At 32.9% G+C, this 20,904-nt stretch overlaps 1 protein-coding gene across 1 annotated transcript in view; it reads left to right on the forward strand.

Moving 5' to 3' along the window:
- Positions 1 to 20,272, forward strand: part of LOC133199715 (uncharacterized) — a 37,595-nt gene extending 17,323 nt beyond the window's left edge. Inside the window, exons 8-20 of the mRNA XM_061335584.1 lie at positions 365 to 1,383; positions 1,459 to 1,579; positions 1,700 to 1,891; positions 3,217 to 3,253; positions 8,928 to 9,239; positions 9,594 to 9,754; positions 10,981 to 11,176; positions 11,461 to 11,580; positions 11,810 to 11,964; positions 18,788 to 18,910; positions 19,582 to 19,696; positions 19,795 to 19,888; positions 19,993 to 20,272. Coding sequence (XP_061191568.1) covers positions 365 to 1,383; positions 1,459 to 1,579; positions 1,700 to 1,891; positions 3,217 to 3,253; positions 8,928 to 9,239; positions 9,594 to 9,754; positions 10,981 to 11,176; positions 11,461 to 11,580; positions 11,810 to 11,964; positions 18,788 to 18,910; positions 19,582 to 19,696; positions 19,795 to 19,888; positions 19,993 to 20,128 — 2,781 coding nt within the window. The 3' untranslated portion in view covers positions 20,129 to 20,272. The remainder of the gene's footprint in view (positions 1 to 364; positions 1,384 to 1,458; positions 1,580 to 1,699; positions 1,892 to 3,216; positions 3,254 to 8,927; positions 9,240 to 9,593; positions 9,755 to 10,980; positions 11,177 to 11,460; positions 11,581 to 11,809; positions 11,965 to 18,787; positions 18,911 to 19,581; positions 19,697 to 19,794; positions 19,889 to 19,992) is intronic.
- The last annotated feature ends 632 nt before the right edge of the window (positions 20,273 to 20,904 follow it).

The raw sequence follows: 20,904 nt of genomic DNA on the forward strand, positions 1-20,904 counted from the left end.
TTGGCATACACTAAAACATTAAAAGTATTTAAGTGAATAAGAATATAGCAGTGTAATGATCACTGTTACTATTATTTAAACCAAAGTTCTACTTTTAACACTGCTTATTATTCTAGGTATTTATTGTCATGCATTTAATAGTTAAACCTTTTTCAAATGCACACTGAGATTTAAAATTATGATGAAAATGCAAACCCGTGTGTTTCGTAGGTTCTTGTTTTGGAACATATAATAAAGTGAAAAGATGACATTTTCTAATTAAGACATACAAACTACGAACAATAAACATAGCATTGAAAATGAAATAGTACATATTATTGATGTAAAGTCAATATTTATTAAATTCTTTAATTTCGCTTTACAGAATCCATTCAAATTTGAAGTCGATGGATGGAATGACATTCCCTCAGGGGTCGAAAAATACTTTTTAGAAATACATAATCTGAAGAAAAAGGCTCATTTTGATACATTATCGGAAGAAAACCCAATGAATCCATTTTATCGTGAAGAAAGAAATGCCTCTTCTCTTCCATTTCCTGAGTTAACCCCACCTGGTCCTGGAATTTACTCATCAATTGTACAAGTAACAGACAAAGCTAATAACTCGGAATTTGCAAGACAAATCGCTATATATGACCCAAATTCTACGATCACAACAACTGCAGAATCTAACTTTTATGTCTCCAGTGCAGAAAAACTCAGCAATCACAGCTGGCAATCAAGATGTTCAACGGTGGAAATCAAGTGGAAAGATTACTTCAAAAACTCATATCATGTTGAAAATCACTTCCTACTTTCCGTTGCGGAGTTTCCAATACAACGAAGAGGCGGTGATATAGAAGAGTTGAAAAATGAAATAGTGAAAAAAGTGAAAGAAGAATATGATGATCATGATGGAAAAAGAAGTGTCTCTGCCGTGAATCACATTAACGGAATAACTGGATTTGAAATATTCTATTCATATATATCATATTCAAACTCTTTGGCAGAGAACAAAACAAGCAATACCACGGCTATTGGTAAAACCACTGAAAACAGTGTCCCTAAATCTGATGAATATGACACAGATAATTCAAACAAAACAGTATCCACTGTCCCCACGACTGTCCCCATGCTCACAAAACCAGCTTGCCTACAGGCACCAAACAATGGCAACATGGAAAACCAGTGGATTGAAATTGAAAATATCACACACAGTTCATATAGTCTTTATCATGAATGGAAGGATGGTGACAGTTTAAATATTTCTGTCAGAGCTCGTGATATAGTAAACAATACAAAGACTGAGTCTAGAATAGTAAGCTTCGATGGCTCGCAACCAATTACAAGTGAAGCCATATTTACAAAAAATGTGGGCAACAGAACATATGGATATTCAAGCAGGTAAAAATGACAAAATAATAAACTTCTGTACAATGTCAATAATTTCAACATGTTTGACCATGCTTTTATTTGTAGCGTCCATATAAGAGCTTTCGATAAGCATAGTGGAGTCCGGCAGATTCAATGGCGACTAAAAGACAAGAATAATCAACAACAAATATACAAAGAAGGATATTTTCAAAGCGATCAAATCAAGGTGTGTGGGATTTTTTGTTTTGTGGGTTTTTTGGGGTCAATAATTATCTAGGATCTTTCAAAGAACGTATTAATTCTGATTAGAAATGGTTAAATGTGATAGAATATCACTTTGTTAAAGTTTACTGACTGTTCCACGACTGATGATTGTTACTGTATTCCCATGGGAGAGTGCTACAAAAAGAACATGGAGTTCGACTTCGACAATTGTTGGATGGCCGTTGACAAACACAAGCTGTTTAATTTCACCTTTATTCTTGAGATTGAAGCCTTCAACCAGGCTATGCTGACATCCAATGTTACGCGTTACGAGGTATCTTATTTCTGTTTTACCGGCAGAATCTTTTGGGATCACATGAGTCATTCAGGTGACCTCTTGCTGATACCTCTTGAACTCTTGTCTGGTGGTCCATCGTGGCCCATTATATTTTAATAATTTTCAACTTCTCCTCTGAAATAACTCTGTCAATTTTATGGTGTGGAGCTTCTATGGGTGAAGGGCAACAAAACTAAGGAATATCATAAACCTTGCCACCTTTCTCCCAGGACCTTCAATTGGACCAATTTGGCAAAACTATGCAATATTTTTAACGATCCTCTTTACTAACAATCATCTAAGTAATATATTGGGAGCTAAGTATAATATGCAAAGGTTGCCTCATTAAAAAGTCCGAAATTCATTATTCACGACCCTCAGCCCAAGGGTTCAGGATCCAGGGAGGATCTATAAGCAGTATATTATGATAATGTATATTTTTTCTCTTTAATATCAATCATCTAGGAAACAAACTGGGTACATAGCAATAGCAAACAAAATGTGAAAAATTTATTACTCCAGCTGTCTGAGGGGTTGAGGGTTTCAGGTCACACTTTGTTACTAAACTTTGTTATATAATGAATGGCTATTCATGTATGAAAATCTTCTCTTGCCATAGTAATGGTTAAGCAAGTAAAAGTAAAAATGTGAAAATTCTTACTTCTATCCATGTATTTCAGGTTTTAGGACAGAGCGATTATTGAACTGAAAATGCATCTCATCTTTAAAAATCGTTATCTAAATTACTAGCAACCATTTAAGATAAACATTTCAACAGTCAAAAAACATATCAACCTACTCAGAGGAACAGACCCAGTTCGGGTCTAAAGGACGTATATCTGTGACAATTGCATTCCAGCTTTCTCTTTACTAAGTAGCATATCGGAGACAAATGAAGTCCCTAGGTTTAAGAAGCAGTTATGATTTGTATAAATACACTGAAGACCTTCGGGTCCTAGCATGGAAAAATTTGTAATATGTATTGTAATAATTGAAAATCATTATGAAAAACATCATTTTTAAAGCTTTCATCTTTTTGGTGGCAACCCTCTAAATTATAAACAAAGAAGTTAGATCCCTTTATTTAAAGGGGGGGGGGCGGTCATGTTCTGTACAGAAGGTACTGTTGCAGTTTCGCAAGTATCCTTTAAGGTTCATTGCCCTCTTGTTTTACTTTGATTGTGTTTTCTGCATTAAATTAGCTATGTAATTGTCGTAGGTACTGTATCAATATCACAAACGAAGCAAATATAACTTAAATGAACATAATTTTGATCCTTCTCGGTGCAAATTATTGCAATTTTGATATCTGTATATTCTAGTTTTCTAATCTGACATCCTTCGATGGAATTGAAGATGGTAAGTACTACTTGTGTAATACCAAATTCGTTTTACATATATGAAATGTGACAATAACAAATAGTAAGCATGCTCAGAAGTCCATTTAAACAATACAAAGCCAACACGGACCTCAGAAAACAGAGGTACACGGGATCAGGTGCTATGGACGAGTTAGCATCCCTTGCGAACCATTCACATCCTCCGTGTGCTCCTTGTCATGATCTGGTAAATTAAAAAATCCGTAGACAATATAGTGGAAATGATGGCCTAACAATTTGTGTGAAAGAGGTCAATCAGCATTCGAGTGATTGATAATATCTATGTGGGTTTTGGAGACTAGGTCTTCCAACAATCTATTAAAATTCCCATGGGTACCAATTGCGCCAAGTTATCATCAGACCTATTTTTGTATTCATATGAAGCAGAACACTTGCTGTAGCTTTCATCGACATTTAGATATATTGCGACGTATTGTCAATTAACAATGGTTATTTCCATTCGTATGTCGATGCGATATATCCCAGTGAGCTTGAAATAAAAGGTACCACACACAGAATCTGACATATCTGTTTCATACATGGATATTTTACTTGAAAAAGACGTTAATGGTAATCTAACAACAAAGTTTTATGATAAACGTGATTACTTTAACTTTTTAATCGTCAACTTCCCTTACTTATGCATCAATATACCTTCACCACCTGTATACGTGGTTTATATTTCTCAATTGATTCGATACGCAAGAGCATGCTCTACGTATGGACAATTTCTAAAACGAGGTAAGTTATTGACAGACAAGTTGATGAAACAAGAATATCAGCAGTCTTGTTTAAAGCCATCATTTCGTAAGTTCTATTATCAATACAATGACCTTGTCAGCAAATACAATTTATCATTAAGTCAAATGCTGACTGACGTTTTTCATACTAATTGTTAGCCCATTATTTACACTGAATTGTCGACGGATTTTTCCGTTATTACCCGATCATGACAAGGTGACTGTCGCCAGGGGGATGCTCACTCCTCCATGGCACCTGATCCCACCTCTGATTTTTTAGAGGTCCGTGTTTGCTCTGCTCCAAAATTTGTAATGTTTAATGGACTTATGAGCTTGAATACTGTTCGTTATCTCCATATATTTCATCTTTGAACTTGAGGGATTCTTCTCATATTTCTTGTATTTAAAAATTACTGAATTTTTCAAAGATTCACTAAGACAATATCATGGTATCAGTAAGATTAAATTTTACCATTTTATTTTGGAAGCAAGGTAGGTTATACAAGGAGAAGGTATGTATAGGCTTTGCCTGTTTCCCGATCCTTATTGATTTATTCAATGAAATATGTTTAAATTAAGGTAGGTTCAAGGTCATTATCTTTTTTGCTTGACGTTCAGTATAAGAATTACTTTTGCTGATCATGTGTTGGCTACTTCTATTTGAAAATATTTAATTTTTTTTTCATTTTGGCAGGGTTGGGGTCAATTACTTTGAAATGTAATCAAATACATCCAAATACATTGAAAATAATGTCAATTACTTGCAACTACAATTACATTGATTTTGACAAATGTAATTATTTACTCGCAATTACTTCGAAGAATGTAATTAAATGCATATCTTTACTTAAGTTTAATTTCCAAAAATTTTGAAGAACAAATACATGAATATTTTGAAGCAGCAATATTATTAAATTTGACCTTTTCTATTACCCTGGGCAGTGTGTTTATGCTGTATAAACATTATAATATAGGCATTTAATTATTGAATAAACACAAACTCATGCCAAACAGTACTGGTATGCATCATGATAAAACATCTTTTTTAATATGTAACATGAAAAATAAAGTATTTGAAATGTCATTGAAAAATACATGACATTATTGGAATGTATTAAAATACATTCAATTACTTGTAATTGAAAGCAAACTCAATTACAAAAACTTTCAATTACTTGGAAAAATGTATTTAAATACAGTAAATTACAATTACTCATTTCAATTACCCCATCCCTGCTTTTTGGATAAAAAAAATGTTACCAGGTAGGGCTTATTAGATGATATTACCAAACTGATAAAAATAATTTAACTTAAATCGATATAGGCTATTCTAATTTTATTCTATTTTTCTTAAATGTTTTGGAAATATTTGTTATTTCTATATGCCTCGTATATTTAAATTTTTCCTAATTTCACATAAGATAAAAAAGTCATATAAAGATACAAAAAGATACAAAATCAAAAAGTTTTGACCGTATACTTTTTTTGGCTCAAATCCGTACTTAGATTAGAAGCTATCAAAAGCTAATAAGAATATTGCTTGTTTCAAAAATCATTTTTATTTGAAATATTTTAAAACTTTAGTTCATTGTTATTAATTCTAGTTACAATAGAAAATTTCTTTAAATCTTTGATTGTTTAAAAATTTGGGTGAATTTATTGTTCTTCAGTAATTTTGAGAATTTGAAAAGGAAATATTTTCATACTTCGCCGTTCCGCCAAAACACCGTCCTTGCTAGATTTCAAACTCAGTTTACCATTTCTATTTAAGTTGTACAGTTATGAGGAGTAAAGGAACGTATGATCTTTTAAATCCTTTACAACTAAATATATAAGACATATACGCAAATATACTTTGAATATTTAGATCAGAAACCTGACAAGAATCCCTCCTTAAAGATCCCCCAGATCCCTGTTCTTTCAATTGGCGATCGAAGTACAGTTCCATTAATATGATTTATGTCGAAGAATTTGCCAAACATCGGGTGAAATATGAAGAGGAAGACCTGAACACTTTGTCAGAATGGATTGTTTTAGAAATATATGAAAGAATCGTGTTAGAAAGTTAGAAAATAGGCAAAATGCGAACCAACTGTCCTGTCGAATTTGCTAAATCGGAGGTGATGAAAGAATTAGAAAGACTACATGAACAATGAACTATTGTTCAAGCAGAAAAGGCGTGTAACAATATCTGCAAGACTAATCATCATATCTGTATTTAAAAGAACTTATTTTAATTCTAGGTCTGGAAATCCAACTTTTACTTAAAGTTCACTTTCTAAGGATGAAATTCTTCAAAATCGCATTTCAGTCTTTTACACTTTTAACATTACAGTCAGCGAAGGTGAGTTCGATCTACCCTACCTATACTGGATTTCTAAACTTCATAAAAATCCCTAGAAACAAAGATTCATTGACTGGTCCAGCAACTGCTCTACCAAGCCCCTGTCTTTACTTCTTAAAAACCGTCACGGTAGCTCAGTCGGTAGAGCGCTCGATCCGTGATCGGAAGGTTGTGTGTTCGAATCACGTACAGTCGCAACTGACCTAAGTCGATAAAAAATAGGTAGCAACTGTTTCTTCGCGCTCGGCACTTTGAAGTGAAAGTTGCGGGTCCTTCGGATGAGACCTTAAAAACCGAGGTCCCGTGTCACGGTAGGCGTTGGCACGATAAAGAACCCTCACTGCTCAATGGCCCTGAGTGCCAAATAAAAGTCTAAATTTGAAACCCTTCACCGGTATATGCTGACGTCTCTCTATATGAGTGAAAAATTCTCGAACTTGACGTAAAACAACATACAATCAATCTATCATACTTCTCAAAAAATATTATGTGTTGTAAAGGAGAAACTTCAGTCGTACTGTGCTTCAGCATATTAGAGAAGTGGTGTAAATCAAATGTGGATTCTCAGAAACTCCAAGAAACTTGTAGAAAATTTAAAATCTCATTTTTTTTTTCAAAAGTCAGCAACATCAAATTTAAACATATGACATTTCTACTCTTTACACAACCATTCTCACGATAAATAAAAACCAGGCTTTTTGATACCACATGCAGACAACTGCTTCTTCATCAATTAATATAGAACTTGGAACTTGAAAGTTTTCATACCGTATGTTTGGACATCAACAAAATTTCTTTGATAAAAATCACTTCGATTCTACACAGAAGTTCTCTGGAGTTGATATTAAGAGGGCGCTTGAGTTCCTCATTGACAACATCTATGTTGTTTTTGGAAACCAGTTCTTGGAATTGCGATGGACATCTATAAGCCGACCTGTTTTTATATCCCTATGAAGCAGAATTTATTAAAAAACTTCTATATTAGAATAAAACATTTGCCGTGGCCTCCAACTCGACATTCAAATATATTGACATTTTATCAATTAACAACATTTACTTCCATTCATGTGTCGACTCGAAATATCACAGTAAACCCAAAATTAAAGACAATTCAGAGTCTGCTACATCTGTTTAGTATGCAGAGACTATAGACGATACGGGCCAACTATACAACTATAAACTGTATGACAAACAAGACGACTTCAGCTGTTCTATCGTCAACTTTCCTCATTAAGTAATATTCCGTCAACATCTGATTATGGTGTTCATGTTTTCCAACGTATACTCAAGAGCATGCTCTTAATACGATAAATTCTTAAACTGAGCAGGCTATTGACAAATAAGTTGATGTTATAGGGATTTGAGTATTTCAATATTTTGTAAATTGTATGGTCGCGATAATGACTTGTTTGCAAATATACCTCTTATTGGGTCGTATTTTGACAGAGATATTTCATACTAGTTGTTAGGCCTTTGTATTTAATTTGACTACGGAATAATCCGTCTACCTGATCAATGCATAAAGCTCTAGGCGGTCAACTAGGCGGGCATAAAGCTCTAGTCGACAGGGGATGCTTACTCCTTCTAAGCAACTGATCCCACCTCTAGAATTTCCGGGGTCCGTGTTTTATGCCCTATTCATAGATTTGTATTGTTTGCAGTTTTCTTTTAAGATCGATCAGTGGTATAGTTATTTTCGTCTTTTTGAATTAAACTCATTGAAACTCATTTTTGACATTTTATTGAGCAATTATATCTCTGAAATTGCATATCAATGATGTTCATTTTGTAATCATGCTCAAAAGTCCAGTTACATGTACATGTAGATAATATAAATTGTTAAGAGCGAACATGGATCTCTTAAAACATCAATGGTGGGATTGATTTACAATTGTAAAAGCTTTAAGTTGTCTTAGTAAAAGCTTTGATATTTTGAATTACTTTAGAAAAAAACGCATATGCATCTTGCATTTTCAGATGGTTAGGTGGTTAAGCGATCAAGTAAATTTTTGAGGTAGTTTTCCTAGTATCTGAAAAATATATCTTTACATGCCCCACATAGAACATGTGTATACCTCTAATGTTTCGGATGCTGCGCTTTAGCTTTATTTTGTGGATGAGTTAAAATAAAGTTTTGGGAACACTTTTATTCTTCAGCACCAACATTGCTGTGTACTTCAAAGCATTATCTTTCGTTTATGACGTTAGATTCTTGTTTAAAGTTACAAGCAACCCTGTATAGTTTACATGACCCTGGGCATCAGCAGGGTGCTTAAGTATTACATAGAAATATATAAACTCCTGCAAAAAACAAATTTATGATTTCTAACCTTAACATCAGACCACAACATACTGTTCATTAGATAAAATTATCTTATCATTAGATTAGATAAAACAATAATCATAGACTCCAAGCTAAAGGCTGCAATAAGTAATTCATTTGTCTGCATGCTATATTCTATAGCTGCAATAGATACCATACATATCTATATTCTATAGCTATAATCATGCTTTAAGTAAACCGATATGAGAATATCATTTATTGAATTGCTCTTTATCTTCCTTGTCAGGTGCTGGAATAAAAAATCTTAAGAGGGAGTCTGAGGGGGACGGGGTCAAGTTCACTTGGGAAAATATCCCCTCCTGTTATAGAGTCTCAGACATCACTATTTTTGTTTATACCGATTGTGACAGATCGAAACCTCCAAAAGAGATTACGCTACCTATAGACAAAACTGAATATACGTTAGGCAGTCTGGAGTCAGGAAAAGACTACTGTATTGAGGTGATTTCTAACAATACCGGAAATCCAGTTTTGGATTCATGGATCATGAAAACATCCGCTTTTATACCCATTGCCATGATTGCCGGAGTCAGTGCAGGTAAAATGTCCAAATATCATAACAAGAGATTGTCACTTACCAGTAGTTTTTATATGGCTAACAGCCTCCAGAAAAAATTGTATATATTTCCTGCAATAAAACTATAACGATAATGAAGCAGGCCTAAATACTAGTACCTTACAGCTTCTTCTACAATTTCATTTTTCCAACACATTTTATTTTGGAATGTTCAGTCCGAAATTATTTTTTTTTCAAGTTGTGGGAGCAAATTATTTGTTCAAAACGACAAACCTTTGTAAATTTCTCTGTACACGCGATATTTAGCAGCATACAAAGGACATTTGCTTTACATCACTATTACATCATTTGCCTGTTAAAAGCCTCACTGAATAGTTTGTAATAAAAACAATTTTATGCCTGTAATCGCCATTCTGCTGGGAATTCTTCTGATTTTTTTCCTTATTTGGAGAAATGAACACATAAAGCCAGAGACCAAACGTAGAGTGAGCGAATTCATCAAGAGACCTGCAACCTGGATAAAGGCAAAACGAAGGGTATGTCAACAGTTTTAATTTATTAAGCTAGCCATCTTCCTTAACATCTGCTACTGCATTTCTTTTAATCTGAGAATTCTCTAATTTTATATTGTGACATGACCCCTGCACATGTTACATTTTAAAGTAGGGGTTAGAGTCGGAAGAATCTCGGATTAAATTTATTTGTTTCCATAATTAACAGTATTTACCATGATAATTTCCTAAATAAAATTGTCTTTTAAAGGAAAAGATCTCCCTCTTATGAAAGAGATTTGTTTTTTTCGTAAAAGTGACTTCCATTTTTAAAAAGAGAAGAATTTAAAAATAAAATCCAGGTCAATTAGTATACCATGGGGCAAAAATTGATATATAAACATTGTTAAAGTCTGTCCCAGGGTACCAATATACTAAAAATATAAAGACTTGGGCTTTCAAACTAGCATCGATAAATAGATCTTTTTTCAATTTAAACTTTATGCTTTTATGGGAACCCTGGAGTTCAACTAGCAGGCAGCAAATTCAAAGTATACGGAGATTTAACATCACGAAAATAGCCGCCAATTTGGAAAGGAATCCAGCAATATTCGTTATTTTGCCGACACTGCGATTCCTTTAGACTTCGAAAAATCGCGTCATGCTTGTTTGTTTCAAGATGTATGCATCTAATCTTGCTAAAACTGGTTTGGAAATGATGCAACCTTGATCTTTAATAGTTTTTTAAAGCCATTTTAAAAGATATTCTAGTAGTTTAAAATGCGGTCGAAGCGCTAATGTGAGACAAACTAAATCTATGATTATTTCACTTCTGTAAAAATGTTTTTATATAAAGTTAAAAAGGTAAAACAACTAATTTTTATAGTCTGAAAATTTTTCACGTATAAGAAAACCGGGTATAGATTGTGCTATACACCCCAAAGAAAATTTTCATTCATCTTTTGACGCCAATTTTGATTTCCTGCAATATGATTGGCTGGCGACCTCTACAAAATCACATTGAAGAGTTCAACAAAGCTATACTCCGGGGTATAAAATGTGCTATACAACCCTCATAAATTATAATACACATCAGTATTATAAACCGCTTATTCACTGGCTGTGAGTGAGATACTCTTGCATCAAACCCTTGACGTGAACTATTCCAAAATTCCCCTTGGGGAATACATGTAGTTCCTGTCGCGGGTTTGATGAAAGAGCTACCCCATTCACAGCCAGTGGATAAGTGTATAATCTTTGACTTTTTTCAGACTGGTTTTTACAGTGGACGTTTTGAAGACGAAGATATTTATGCTTTTGCCAAAATGGTTTTCTCTGCAAACGAAGGCTGGTTATACACATTTGACGATATACAGCTGAAGGGAAAGTTGAAATCCGGAGACTTTGCTGATATCTATCTAGCGCAACTCTGCAAAAAAGACACCGTTGTCGCCAAAATCTTAAAAGGTTGGATGAATTTGATAATTCAGAGCTGTTACATTCGTTATTGCAAACACATAATACAGTATATTTGAAATATGACACAGTGAAATTATTTTTTTTATTACTTAATTGGTGAAATCATTGCTGATACAAATATTTCGTAACTCTGTAAGATAAACAAAGCAATGAATATATTGATCAAAGGTTCATATTACACATACAAGGAAAGTGTCAAGTCAGAATTAAAACTGGTCTGTTTAATGTGTATATTGTCTAATATTTAACTTATTATCATTGCTGTCTTACAGAGGATAAAACGGAGGAAGATTGCCTCGTTCTGAAGGCCAAGATCAGCTTCTTTGCCAGCGAGGTCCCGCCTCACGATAACATTATAACTTTCCTCGGTTCAGTACTCAACCACCCGTTCTGTAAGTTCTGAGATAGTGTTTACCTTCAAAATTGACAAATTTTATTATCATATATCTCCTCTCTCACCAGCCTATGTCCTTCAAAAGTCTAATAATAAAAAGTTACCTAATATTTTCCATTTAAAATTCTAATGTAGCTTTTTCCAAAGACATATTGCTACAATTCTCAGTCCCTGGTATGTTCACATGAAAAATAATTGTGCCTATAAAATTCTTTACCTTTCTCTAGTTGGTCCATACATGCTGTTGGAGTATTGTGAGCTTGGACAAATGAGGGAGTGGTTGATAGATCAGAGAAATAAAGTAAACGATGACCTGATTACAGACTTCTGTAAGATGGTTCAGGGAATCGCAAAAGGGATGGAAGCGTTAGCCATCAAAGGGGTATGCATAGCATACGTCAACTCTTTAATCCGCCTTTGGGTGAATTAAAAAATAATGACCATCAACTTGATCTTTTTTTTTTTTAAATTAAACTACCCGTAAAATATTTTTCTCATATATCATCATATTGTACATGAAATATATGAAGATAACGAACAGTATTCAGGCTCAAATGTCCATCAAACAATACAAAATAGGAGCAGAGCAAACACGGACCTCTAAACATCAGAGGCGGGATCAGGTGCCACGGAGGAGTGAGCATCCCCTGCCGACCGGTCACACCCGCCGTGTGCTCCTTGTCATGATCGGGAAATAACGGAAAAATCCGTCGACAATTCAGTGTGTAAATAATGGCCTAACAATTTGTATGAAAAACGTCAGTCAGCATTTGACTCAATGATAAATTGTATTTGCTGACAAGGTCATTGTATCGACCATAGAACTTACGAAATTATGACTTTAAACGAGACAGCTGATATTCTTGTTTCATCAACTTGTTTGTCAATAATTTACCTCGTTTTAGAAATTGTACATACGTAGAGCATGCTCTTGCGTATCGAATCAACTGAGAGATATATACCCCGTATGCAGGTGATGAAGGTATATTACTGCATAAGTAAGGGAAGTTGACGATTGAAAAGTTAAAGTCATCACGTTTATCATAAAGCTTGGTTGTTAGATTACCATTAACGTCTTTTTCAAGTAAAATATCCAAATATGAAACAGATGTGTCAGACTCTGTGGTATCTTTTATATCAAGCTCACAAGGATATATCGTATCGACATAAGAATGGAAATAGCCATTGTTAATTGACAATACGTCGTCGATATATCTAAATGTCGAGCTGAAGGCCACAGCAAATGTTTTCTTCTTTTCACGTACAAGATTTTGGACAAATTCTGCTTCATATGAATACAAAAAAAAAGGTCTGCTAATAACGGGGCGCAATTGGTACCCATGGGAATTCCAATAGATTGTTGGAAGACCTGGTCTCCAAAAACCACATAGATATTGTCAATCAGAAATCAAGCATCTTTTTAATGTCAACTTCAGATTACTTGTGTGTACAATCAGAATGTTTTTTAACAAAATAATTTTGCAAATGACCAATGACAAGGTAAGTAAATTTACGAGTTCCATTTTTATTGAAAAAGCAGCTGTCAATGATATCAAAAAGCCTGGACTTTAATTTATCGTGGGGAATTGTTGTGTATAAAGTTGAAAAGTCGTAAGTTTTTAAGCTGTTGATTTTGGTAAAATCTTGTGATTCTAGTTAAATTTCCTGAAGTTGCAATAGAAAAGACAATTGCATAAAAAAGTTTCAGGAGTTTTATTAGTAAAACTTTATTTGAAAAAAAGGAAACATCACTACATCCTAAAAGACTTTCTAAAATACATAATCAAAAGAAATTATGTTTTTTTATGCTTGAAAATGGTATCAGGGATAGAAATGATTGGAACTAAACCTTGATTGAGTTTCTTCTCTTGTATATGTTGAAAAAAAATTGTATTTTTGATTGTTATTTTACATTATTTTTTCAATTCTGGTTTGAAAAGTTTTTATATGAAAGAAATGTTAAAATTATAATAAAACAATGAAATTTCCCCAAATCACTTTTTGTCGATTTAAGTCAATTCTTTAAATCTAAACCAAAAAAGAATTCTGATATACAAGTTTTCTTACAAAAAATACTAGGTTTTGAAGTGACCCAATGTTACATTATTGTGTTGCACTCCCGACATCTGATACGTATTTCATTTAACATTGTTTTAAAAAATTATAACACACAATAACCCGTTCTTAGTTTGTAAATCACTTCGTCATTTTGATATTTTTTATCATTTACGGCAAGTTTTTCATATTTCCAAGACTTGAAAACATACTTATTTGCAATGTGTGATATATTTACATTGCATTTAAAAATATGTGTTAAGTGATGAAAACTATTCTCTGAATTGAGTGTAAAATGTCGGTAATGAATTGATAGACATAATGTTTTGAACATCAAATAGTATCAAACATTTTTTCCAATTATTTTTTAGTAAAGATAGCAAAGAACGAGGGCGCTTTTGATTGGCATTCGGCAGGAATCTGAGCGCACTTGAAAAGTGAAGATTTCATTGATCTGTCACATGAAATTTTAGCATTCTTTTGATGTACCGGGTTCCTGTGAAATAGGAAAGGGACATATTTTCCGATATTGTATTTTGATTTGCTAAAAAAGAACTTAAAAATTTGGTACAAAATGTTACATTTTTAAACACGTTTTTCTAAAAATGTGCTATCTCTGGGTCATCTCTCCATGATTTTGAAAAGTTATTTGTGTGTGTTTTAATTCAAAGAAACAAACAAACATTTGTAAAAAATGGAGAGAAGACCCAGAGACTATAAAAAATTAACTTTTTCCAACAAAATTCCAATGTGTAAATGCGATGCTTCATTGTCGCTTTAAAAACCATAAGGTGTATGTAGCGTTGATACCTCAGTAGAATGCGTTACCCGTCCAGTGCAATGAAAAGAAATATTTTTGGTTCGATCCTCGCATGGAGCGTTAATAATTTTTTTAGTGAAAACAATCAATTCTTTTGTCAGTGTAATTTTATGTACTGGTTTATTTTCAAATAGATAAATTCTGATTTTGTTGCACCGAAAGCGAAAGCAATTCTTCCAACCTATTGATACTTTAATATATACATGTACTTGTAATTGAATTAAACTATACCCTATATGTGTTTATTATTTATTTGAAGCGTTACTAAGTTTTACATGTAGTAATTATTAAGATAAGCAGACTGATATATTAAATTTGACAAAGCATTATAAAGTAAATTTAACATTTTCCCATGTGCGTAACTTGTAGAGTATGTCCAGCTGTGGTCAGCCGACCAAATCGCAGACATTTAAACTATAAATGTTTCGTACGCCTAATTCCTGCAGATCACACGCCAAACACGCCCATCTTCTTTAAAAATTAAAACCATAGAACACAAAAATTCATAAAGTTTTGGCAACATCAAGTGGTAACAAAATTTTGCAATATTTATAGTTCAATACTTCATAATTCAAACACATGAAAGTATTTAAACTTGGCTTTACATCTTGAATTTTTTCTCATTTATGTCAAAAAATTAGCTACAATATATATTTAGAAGACAAAATATATTTTATAGTATATTTTCCTTCACATGACAAATACTGTAAGCAACTGAGGTCAACCAGAAACATTCTACTCATCAATTTTTTCTTTACATTTATTCATATTTGATCAGCAATAATTCTAACATACTTGTTGCACTCCTGACCAAGAGCATGGGAGTCTTTAAAGTAGAATTATAAAGCGAAAACTATATCAGAATTCGTTCTGTTGTTGCAGTGAAGTTGAGGTTGAATTACTTGAATTTCATAACAATTTTTCAGTGTGTTTATTTTTTAAATTCATAAAAAAATCAAAGAAAAGATAAAAACACACCTGATTTGATGACACTGAAATAGAGAAGGATTTTAATGACAAAAACTTCAATAATTTAGTACCAATTATTCAAATAGATCATTATTAATTAAAGAATATATCTTAGCATGAATCGAAGTCTTTTAATCATATAACTTGAATTTTTTAAAAAAAAAAAAATGTGTTGCACTCCTGACCATAGAAATATAGATCTGAAACACAGACAGACCCTTTAATTGATAAATATTTTTGGTAAAAATGTTCTTTGTGTCGTTATTTTCCAAAATAAAAATCAGAGAATCATATACTGATAAAAGTTTTTCCATGCTGGGGAACAAAACATTAAATGTTGCACTCGTGACATTATTGGGTATGCACAGATACTTAACTCTCATTAATGCTGCTTGTGATTTATATAACATTTTTAAGTTTTAAATTGTAAATCTGTTATTGTTTTTACACTTTGAAAATTCTTTTTTGACTCATCTGTCTTTCAGATTTTTAAAATCGCTGATTTTTGGCAACACTACATTTTTTTCTGTTGCAGTCCTGACATGGTATAACATTTTTTTCAACATCAGCCCTGACCACAATTTGGTCAAACAAAAGTTCCTGTAGTCTACATTTTAAGCCCAATACTGTGAATATTATCAGAAAAGTCTTTATTTCCAACATAAACCATTATTATTTATTTCACAGATCTTCAAAAAATATTGAATTTTCAAAATGTGACAAAAAGGTGTTGCACTCCTGACATTTTTAGCATCATTTTTGGGTATAACTTTTTTGTGAATTGAGATACCAATGAGATATTTGGCAGGTGTTTAGACACTATCTAAAGACATATGCTGGTACCTAGAAATTTATTCCCATTGCCTGCATTTTTAGTGCAGGTTGATGAATATGAATTTGGTCGTTTTTTAAATTCACCCCTATTGTTTGGGGAAAAAAGAATAAGAAACAGTTCAATGATATTATTATAAAGGTATACATGGGTAAAACGAATCGTAATAGGAATTTAATCCCCACCCCACCCCGCTTTTGCGACAGCGTAAGGACATTAAGTCCCAATGGTGCTTGTCAAAGAACCATAAACCTTGGTAATTACTTTTATAGGAAAAAAGATTGGGGCTTTCATTTTTCACTTGTTTACCTGTGAAACGACCTTTCCAAATGAGTAAGATTTTTACCTCGTGACCTTGACCTTGAAGTTTGACTACTTTTGAAATAGAACTGCGAACAATAGTATTGTTCTGCTGCCTATCTCCAAGTCAATTTTCAAAAGGGAACATATTTGAATGATTTTTCATATTTTATAGATATTTACGTGAATTTTCATAAAACATAATTTATTTAGGAAAACAAAGAGATATAACTACAATTTTGGTAAAACTTGTGTTTTTTCACTATGGAAATTAACGGAAAACGGAAAATATGTTTAAAACATCGACCCCGTGTAACGAAATTTCCCTTTTAATTATAAATTATTTCACAAATTTATACCAAAGCTTTTGTTGTTTCAAGGGGGGGGGGGCATATGTTTATAGACAAATCAGTAAAAATGGTCATGTTATTACCAATTTCAAATGAGATTACAAGTTTTAAAAATGTACTTTATCAATCTTATATGTTGAATTTTACATAAGTTAAACACAAAAAAGATTTAAGGGTCATTTATCTATTTCCATGAGTATTTGAAATACTGATAATGTTTTAAGGCTAATTTCAATGAATAAAATTTTCTAACCCCCCCCCCCCATTTCCCCCTTTATGAAAAAAGTTGACAATAAGAGCAATTAACTTTTGGCACTGGTTTTATAATTATAAATTACTTACTAATAAACTCTTCTTTGCATTCAAACAAGTTTTAATGGCAAAATTATTATTTATGATGAAAAAGAGTTAGATAGATTACACGATCAGTGTGTACTGGTCCCAGCTGACAAAGCAGCTAACAACATTGTCTTTGTTTGTAAGGCTCATTATTTTAATTGTTTTAGAGAAACTGGAATTTAATTCTGCAAGCGGTAATCCAACGTATACCCATAGCTCCCTTTCGCCGAAGTATGGCTGAAAGATTGCCGACTAGGCGTACGTTAAACAATACTCAATCAATCAATCTAAGGAGGAAATTCTTAAAATCATATGTCAGTTTTAAATATTTTTGATATTCCCAACAATCAAAATGAATCGAATTACCATACCTATACTGAATTCTTAAACTTCATAAAAATCATTACAAACAAAGATGCATAGCGGGTTCCAGTAAATGTTCTACCAAGCCTCTTTCTTTACTCCTTTTTTGATATATAAACAGCAGTGAAGAAGAAACTTCAGGAGTACTGTACAAATAACATATTCGAAAAGTGGTGTGAATCAGATGTGGATACTTAAAAATTCCAAGGAACTTTTAGAAAATTTGAAATCAAAATTTTTTTTAACAAAATCAATAAAATCAAAATGTACGGCTTTTAAACATTTCATGCAGTCGCCCATGTGGGGGTGGTTAGAGCGTCTGCTCTAGAGTCGCGGAGTAAGGAGTTGATAAAATAATTCTTAAACTTAAACTAAATACAATCTATCATTAAGTCAAATGCTTACTGACGTTTTTATACGAATTGTTATGCCATTATTTACACAATAAATTGTCTACGGATTTTTTCCGTTTGCCCAATCATGACAAGGAGCATACGGTGGGTGTGACCGGTCGGCAGGGGATGCTCACTCCCCCATGGCACCTGATCCCACCTTTGATGTTTTAGAGGTCCGTGTTTGCTCCTGATTTGTATTGTTTGAATGGACTTTTGAGCTTGAATACTGTTCTTTATCTCCATATTTCATTATATTGAATTAAATGGGTGTAAAATATATGCGGGAATCGAGAGTTAGAGTGCGTTGTTCTTTTCTGATTTGACCTAGCTGTTGCTTCTAAAGAGACAGAATGCTCACATTATTACATGTGCATTACCTAAGACATGGCCTTTTCCAATACTATGAATTTTGATCTCATGACCTTTAATTTTGACCTTTTCTTAAAGTTTAGCCATGGTTGTAACTTTTGCACCAGAAGAGACGGGGCTTTCTTATTTTTATATGTGCATTACCTGTGACAAGACCTTTCCAATTATACTATGATTTTTGACCTTGTGACCTAAACCTCGATGTTTGACTTTCAAAAACTATAATCCTGACGTAGGTTTTGCACTAGAACATATTACTTTAAAAAACATACAACGTTTTCTAGTCTAATAGACAGACAAAGAAGGACAAACACGATAGTTATTACAATATGCCATAGATCACTGCATCCCAGACTTTGAAAGTGAAGGATCACAATTCTCTGGATTTATTTCTTCCTTTTAAATATCTGTAGATTGTACATAAGAGATTGGCGACAAGGAATATCCTTCTGACTTCTCGTCTGGTTCCTAAAGTTTCAGGATTTGGACCTACGCCTGAGGAGGGCGAGAACGAAGTAAACAAGAAAGAAGCCAGGGTATGTGTGTCTGTATAAACTAGCATTCATTGTTATAACACCCCAAGTTATATCAAATATCGCAAGATATATGTATGAATTTTTGTTGTTTATGAGGCGATAACCAATCTCGGAGCAGATGATAATTCTTACATAAGAAATGAACAAGTTAGTAATCATTCAGACCTTAAAACCCCCAAAACCCACATTCCTTATACATGTATTAATATAAATAAGAAACCCAATTGTTCCCACTCCATTATGGTTTTTTTTTTCATAATCAAGAGATTGAATTTGAATATTTGTCTTTTCAATAAAGAATTGAAATCTCGCCCTTTTACATGATACAATCTCATTATGGATATATGAGTTCCGGTTTTTATCGGTATATGATGCGAATTAGATACCAGTTAAGAGAGATAATTTATCATTTAAATAATTCAAACCGATAAATATTCAAAATAAAATTCAAAATAACTACATATATTAAAGAATTTTTAGTTTATGAAAATAAGAAATAAGATAATTTGGCACTAGTATATAAAGAGATCTAGTCCATTTTCCTTGATCACTGGGCTTGGTACCTTTTAAATCTTAGGAATCATTGAAAAGTATTTTACAAGTGACCTTGGTACTACAGTGCCTGAATAATTTTAGAAACGTTAATTTGTGATGAAAAATTTTACCTTTAGGGCAGGAAACCGATAAAATGGCTTGCTCCAGAGTGCTACGAGTCTATGAAAAACTGCACTTCAATGAGTGACGTGTGGGCATTTGGAGTTGTGATATGGGAAATATTCAGTACTGGTTAGTATTTCTCTTTTTATTTATTAAGAAATATTTCTGTAGACATTGAAATATTTCTTAATTACTTAACCAATTAATGTTAATTTATTAATTTACAGGACAAAATCCCTACCCTGGAATGGACGTAAAAGTTGTCCCTATGAAAGTGAAGAGCAGTTACAGAATGGGTGTTCCTGAATTCTGTCCTGAAACGTAAGTACAAGGAACAGAGTCATCTGTTTTATCTAATGTTGTCTGTCGATAAAACACTACAATAGTTCATAATGGGGTTATTTACTTCTTTACTTATCTTACAGTCATGGACTGCTAATGGAAAGTTGTTGGTCAGCTAAACCCGAGGACAGAGCAAGTTTCACTAGCATTGTGAATACACTGGACAGTTACTATGACGCACGATTTCCATGTGATTTTGCGGCTACAGACGCGGTGTAACGCATGCGTAAAATGGAGAATCTACCAATATTCACATTAAACGTCGCTATGGAGTTAAAACTTTTTGTCATCTTATTGTTTGCAAACACGATTGGACTTTCTATTGCTCTAAAATATTACATTTTTCATTTGGAACATGTTAGTCAGAAGCATATAAAAGTACAAGCTATAGAGATGTTGTTTTTTTTAAATTTGAAAATCATTCTCTTGAAATTATATGTACCTGTTTGGAATACTAGTAACTCACCAAAGGTTCAATGAACTTTGGTGATCTAAGATTGTCTATTGTTTGTCTACTATTTATCTATTGGTGATCTAAGATTGTCTATTATTTGTCTACTATTTATCTATTGGTGATCTAAGATTGTCTATTGTTTGTCCACTATTTATCTATTGGTGATCTAAAATTGTCTATTGTTTGTCCACTATTTATCTATTGGTGATCTAAGATTGCCTATTGTTTGTCTACTATTTATCTATTGGTATTCTAAGATTGTCTATTGTTTGTCCACTATTTATCTATTGGTGATCTAAGATTGTCTATTGTTTGTCTACTATTTATCTATTGGTGATCTAAGATTGTCTATTGTTTGTCTACTATTTATCTATTGGTGATCTAAGATTGTCTATTGTTTGTCTACCATTTATCTATTGCTATAATTTTACAACGTGGGATACATTTGATGTTATCGTCTCTGTTTGGGTCATGGTTTAAAGTTTTATCATACCCGGTATTATATCTTCGGGTGAACTTTGTGTATTGCATATACCGTTAA

The sequence above is a fragment of the Saccostrea echinata genome, unplaced genomic scaffold, assembly GCF_033153115.1.
Source record: "Saccostrea echinata isolate AGI-Se365-2 ecotype Australia unplaced genomic scaffold, CSIRO_AGI_Sech_v1 ptg000034l, whole genome shotgun sequence".
NCBI lineage: Eukaryota > Metazoa > Mollusca > Bivalvia > Ostreida > Ostreidae > Saccostrea > Saccostrea echinata.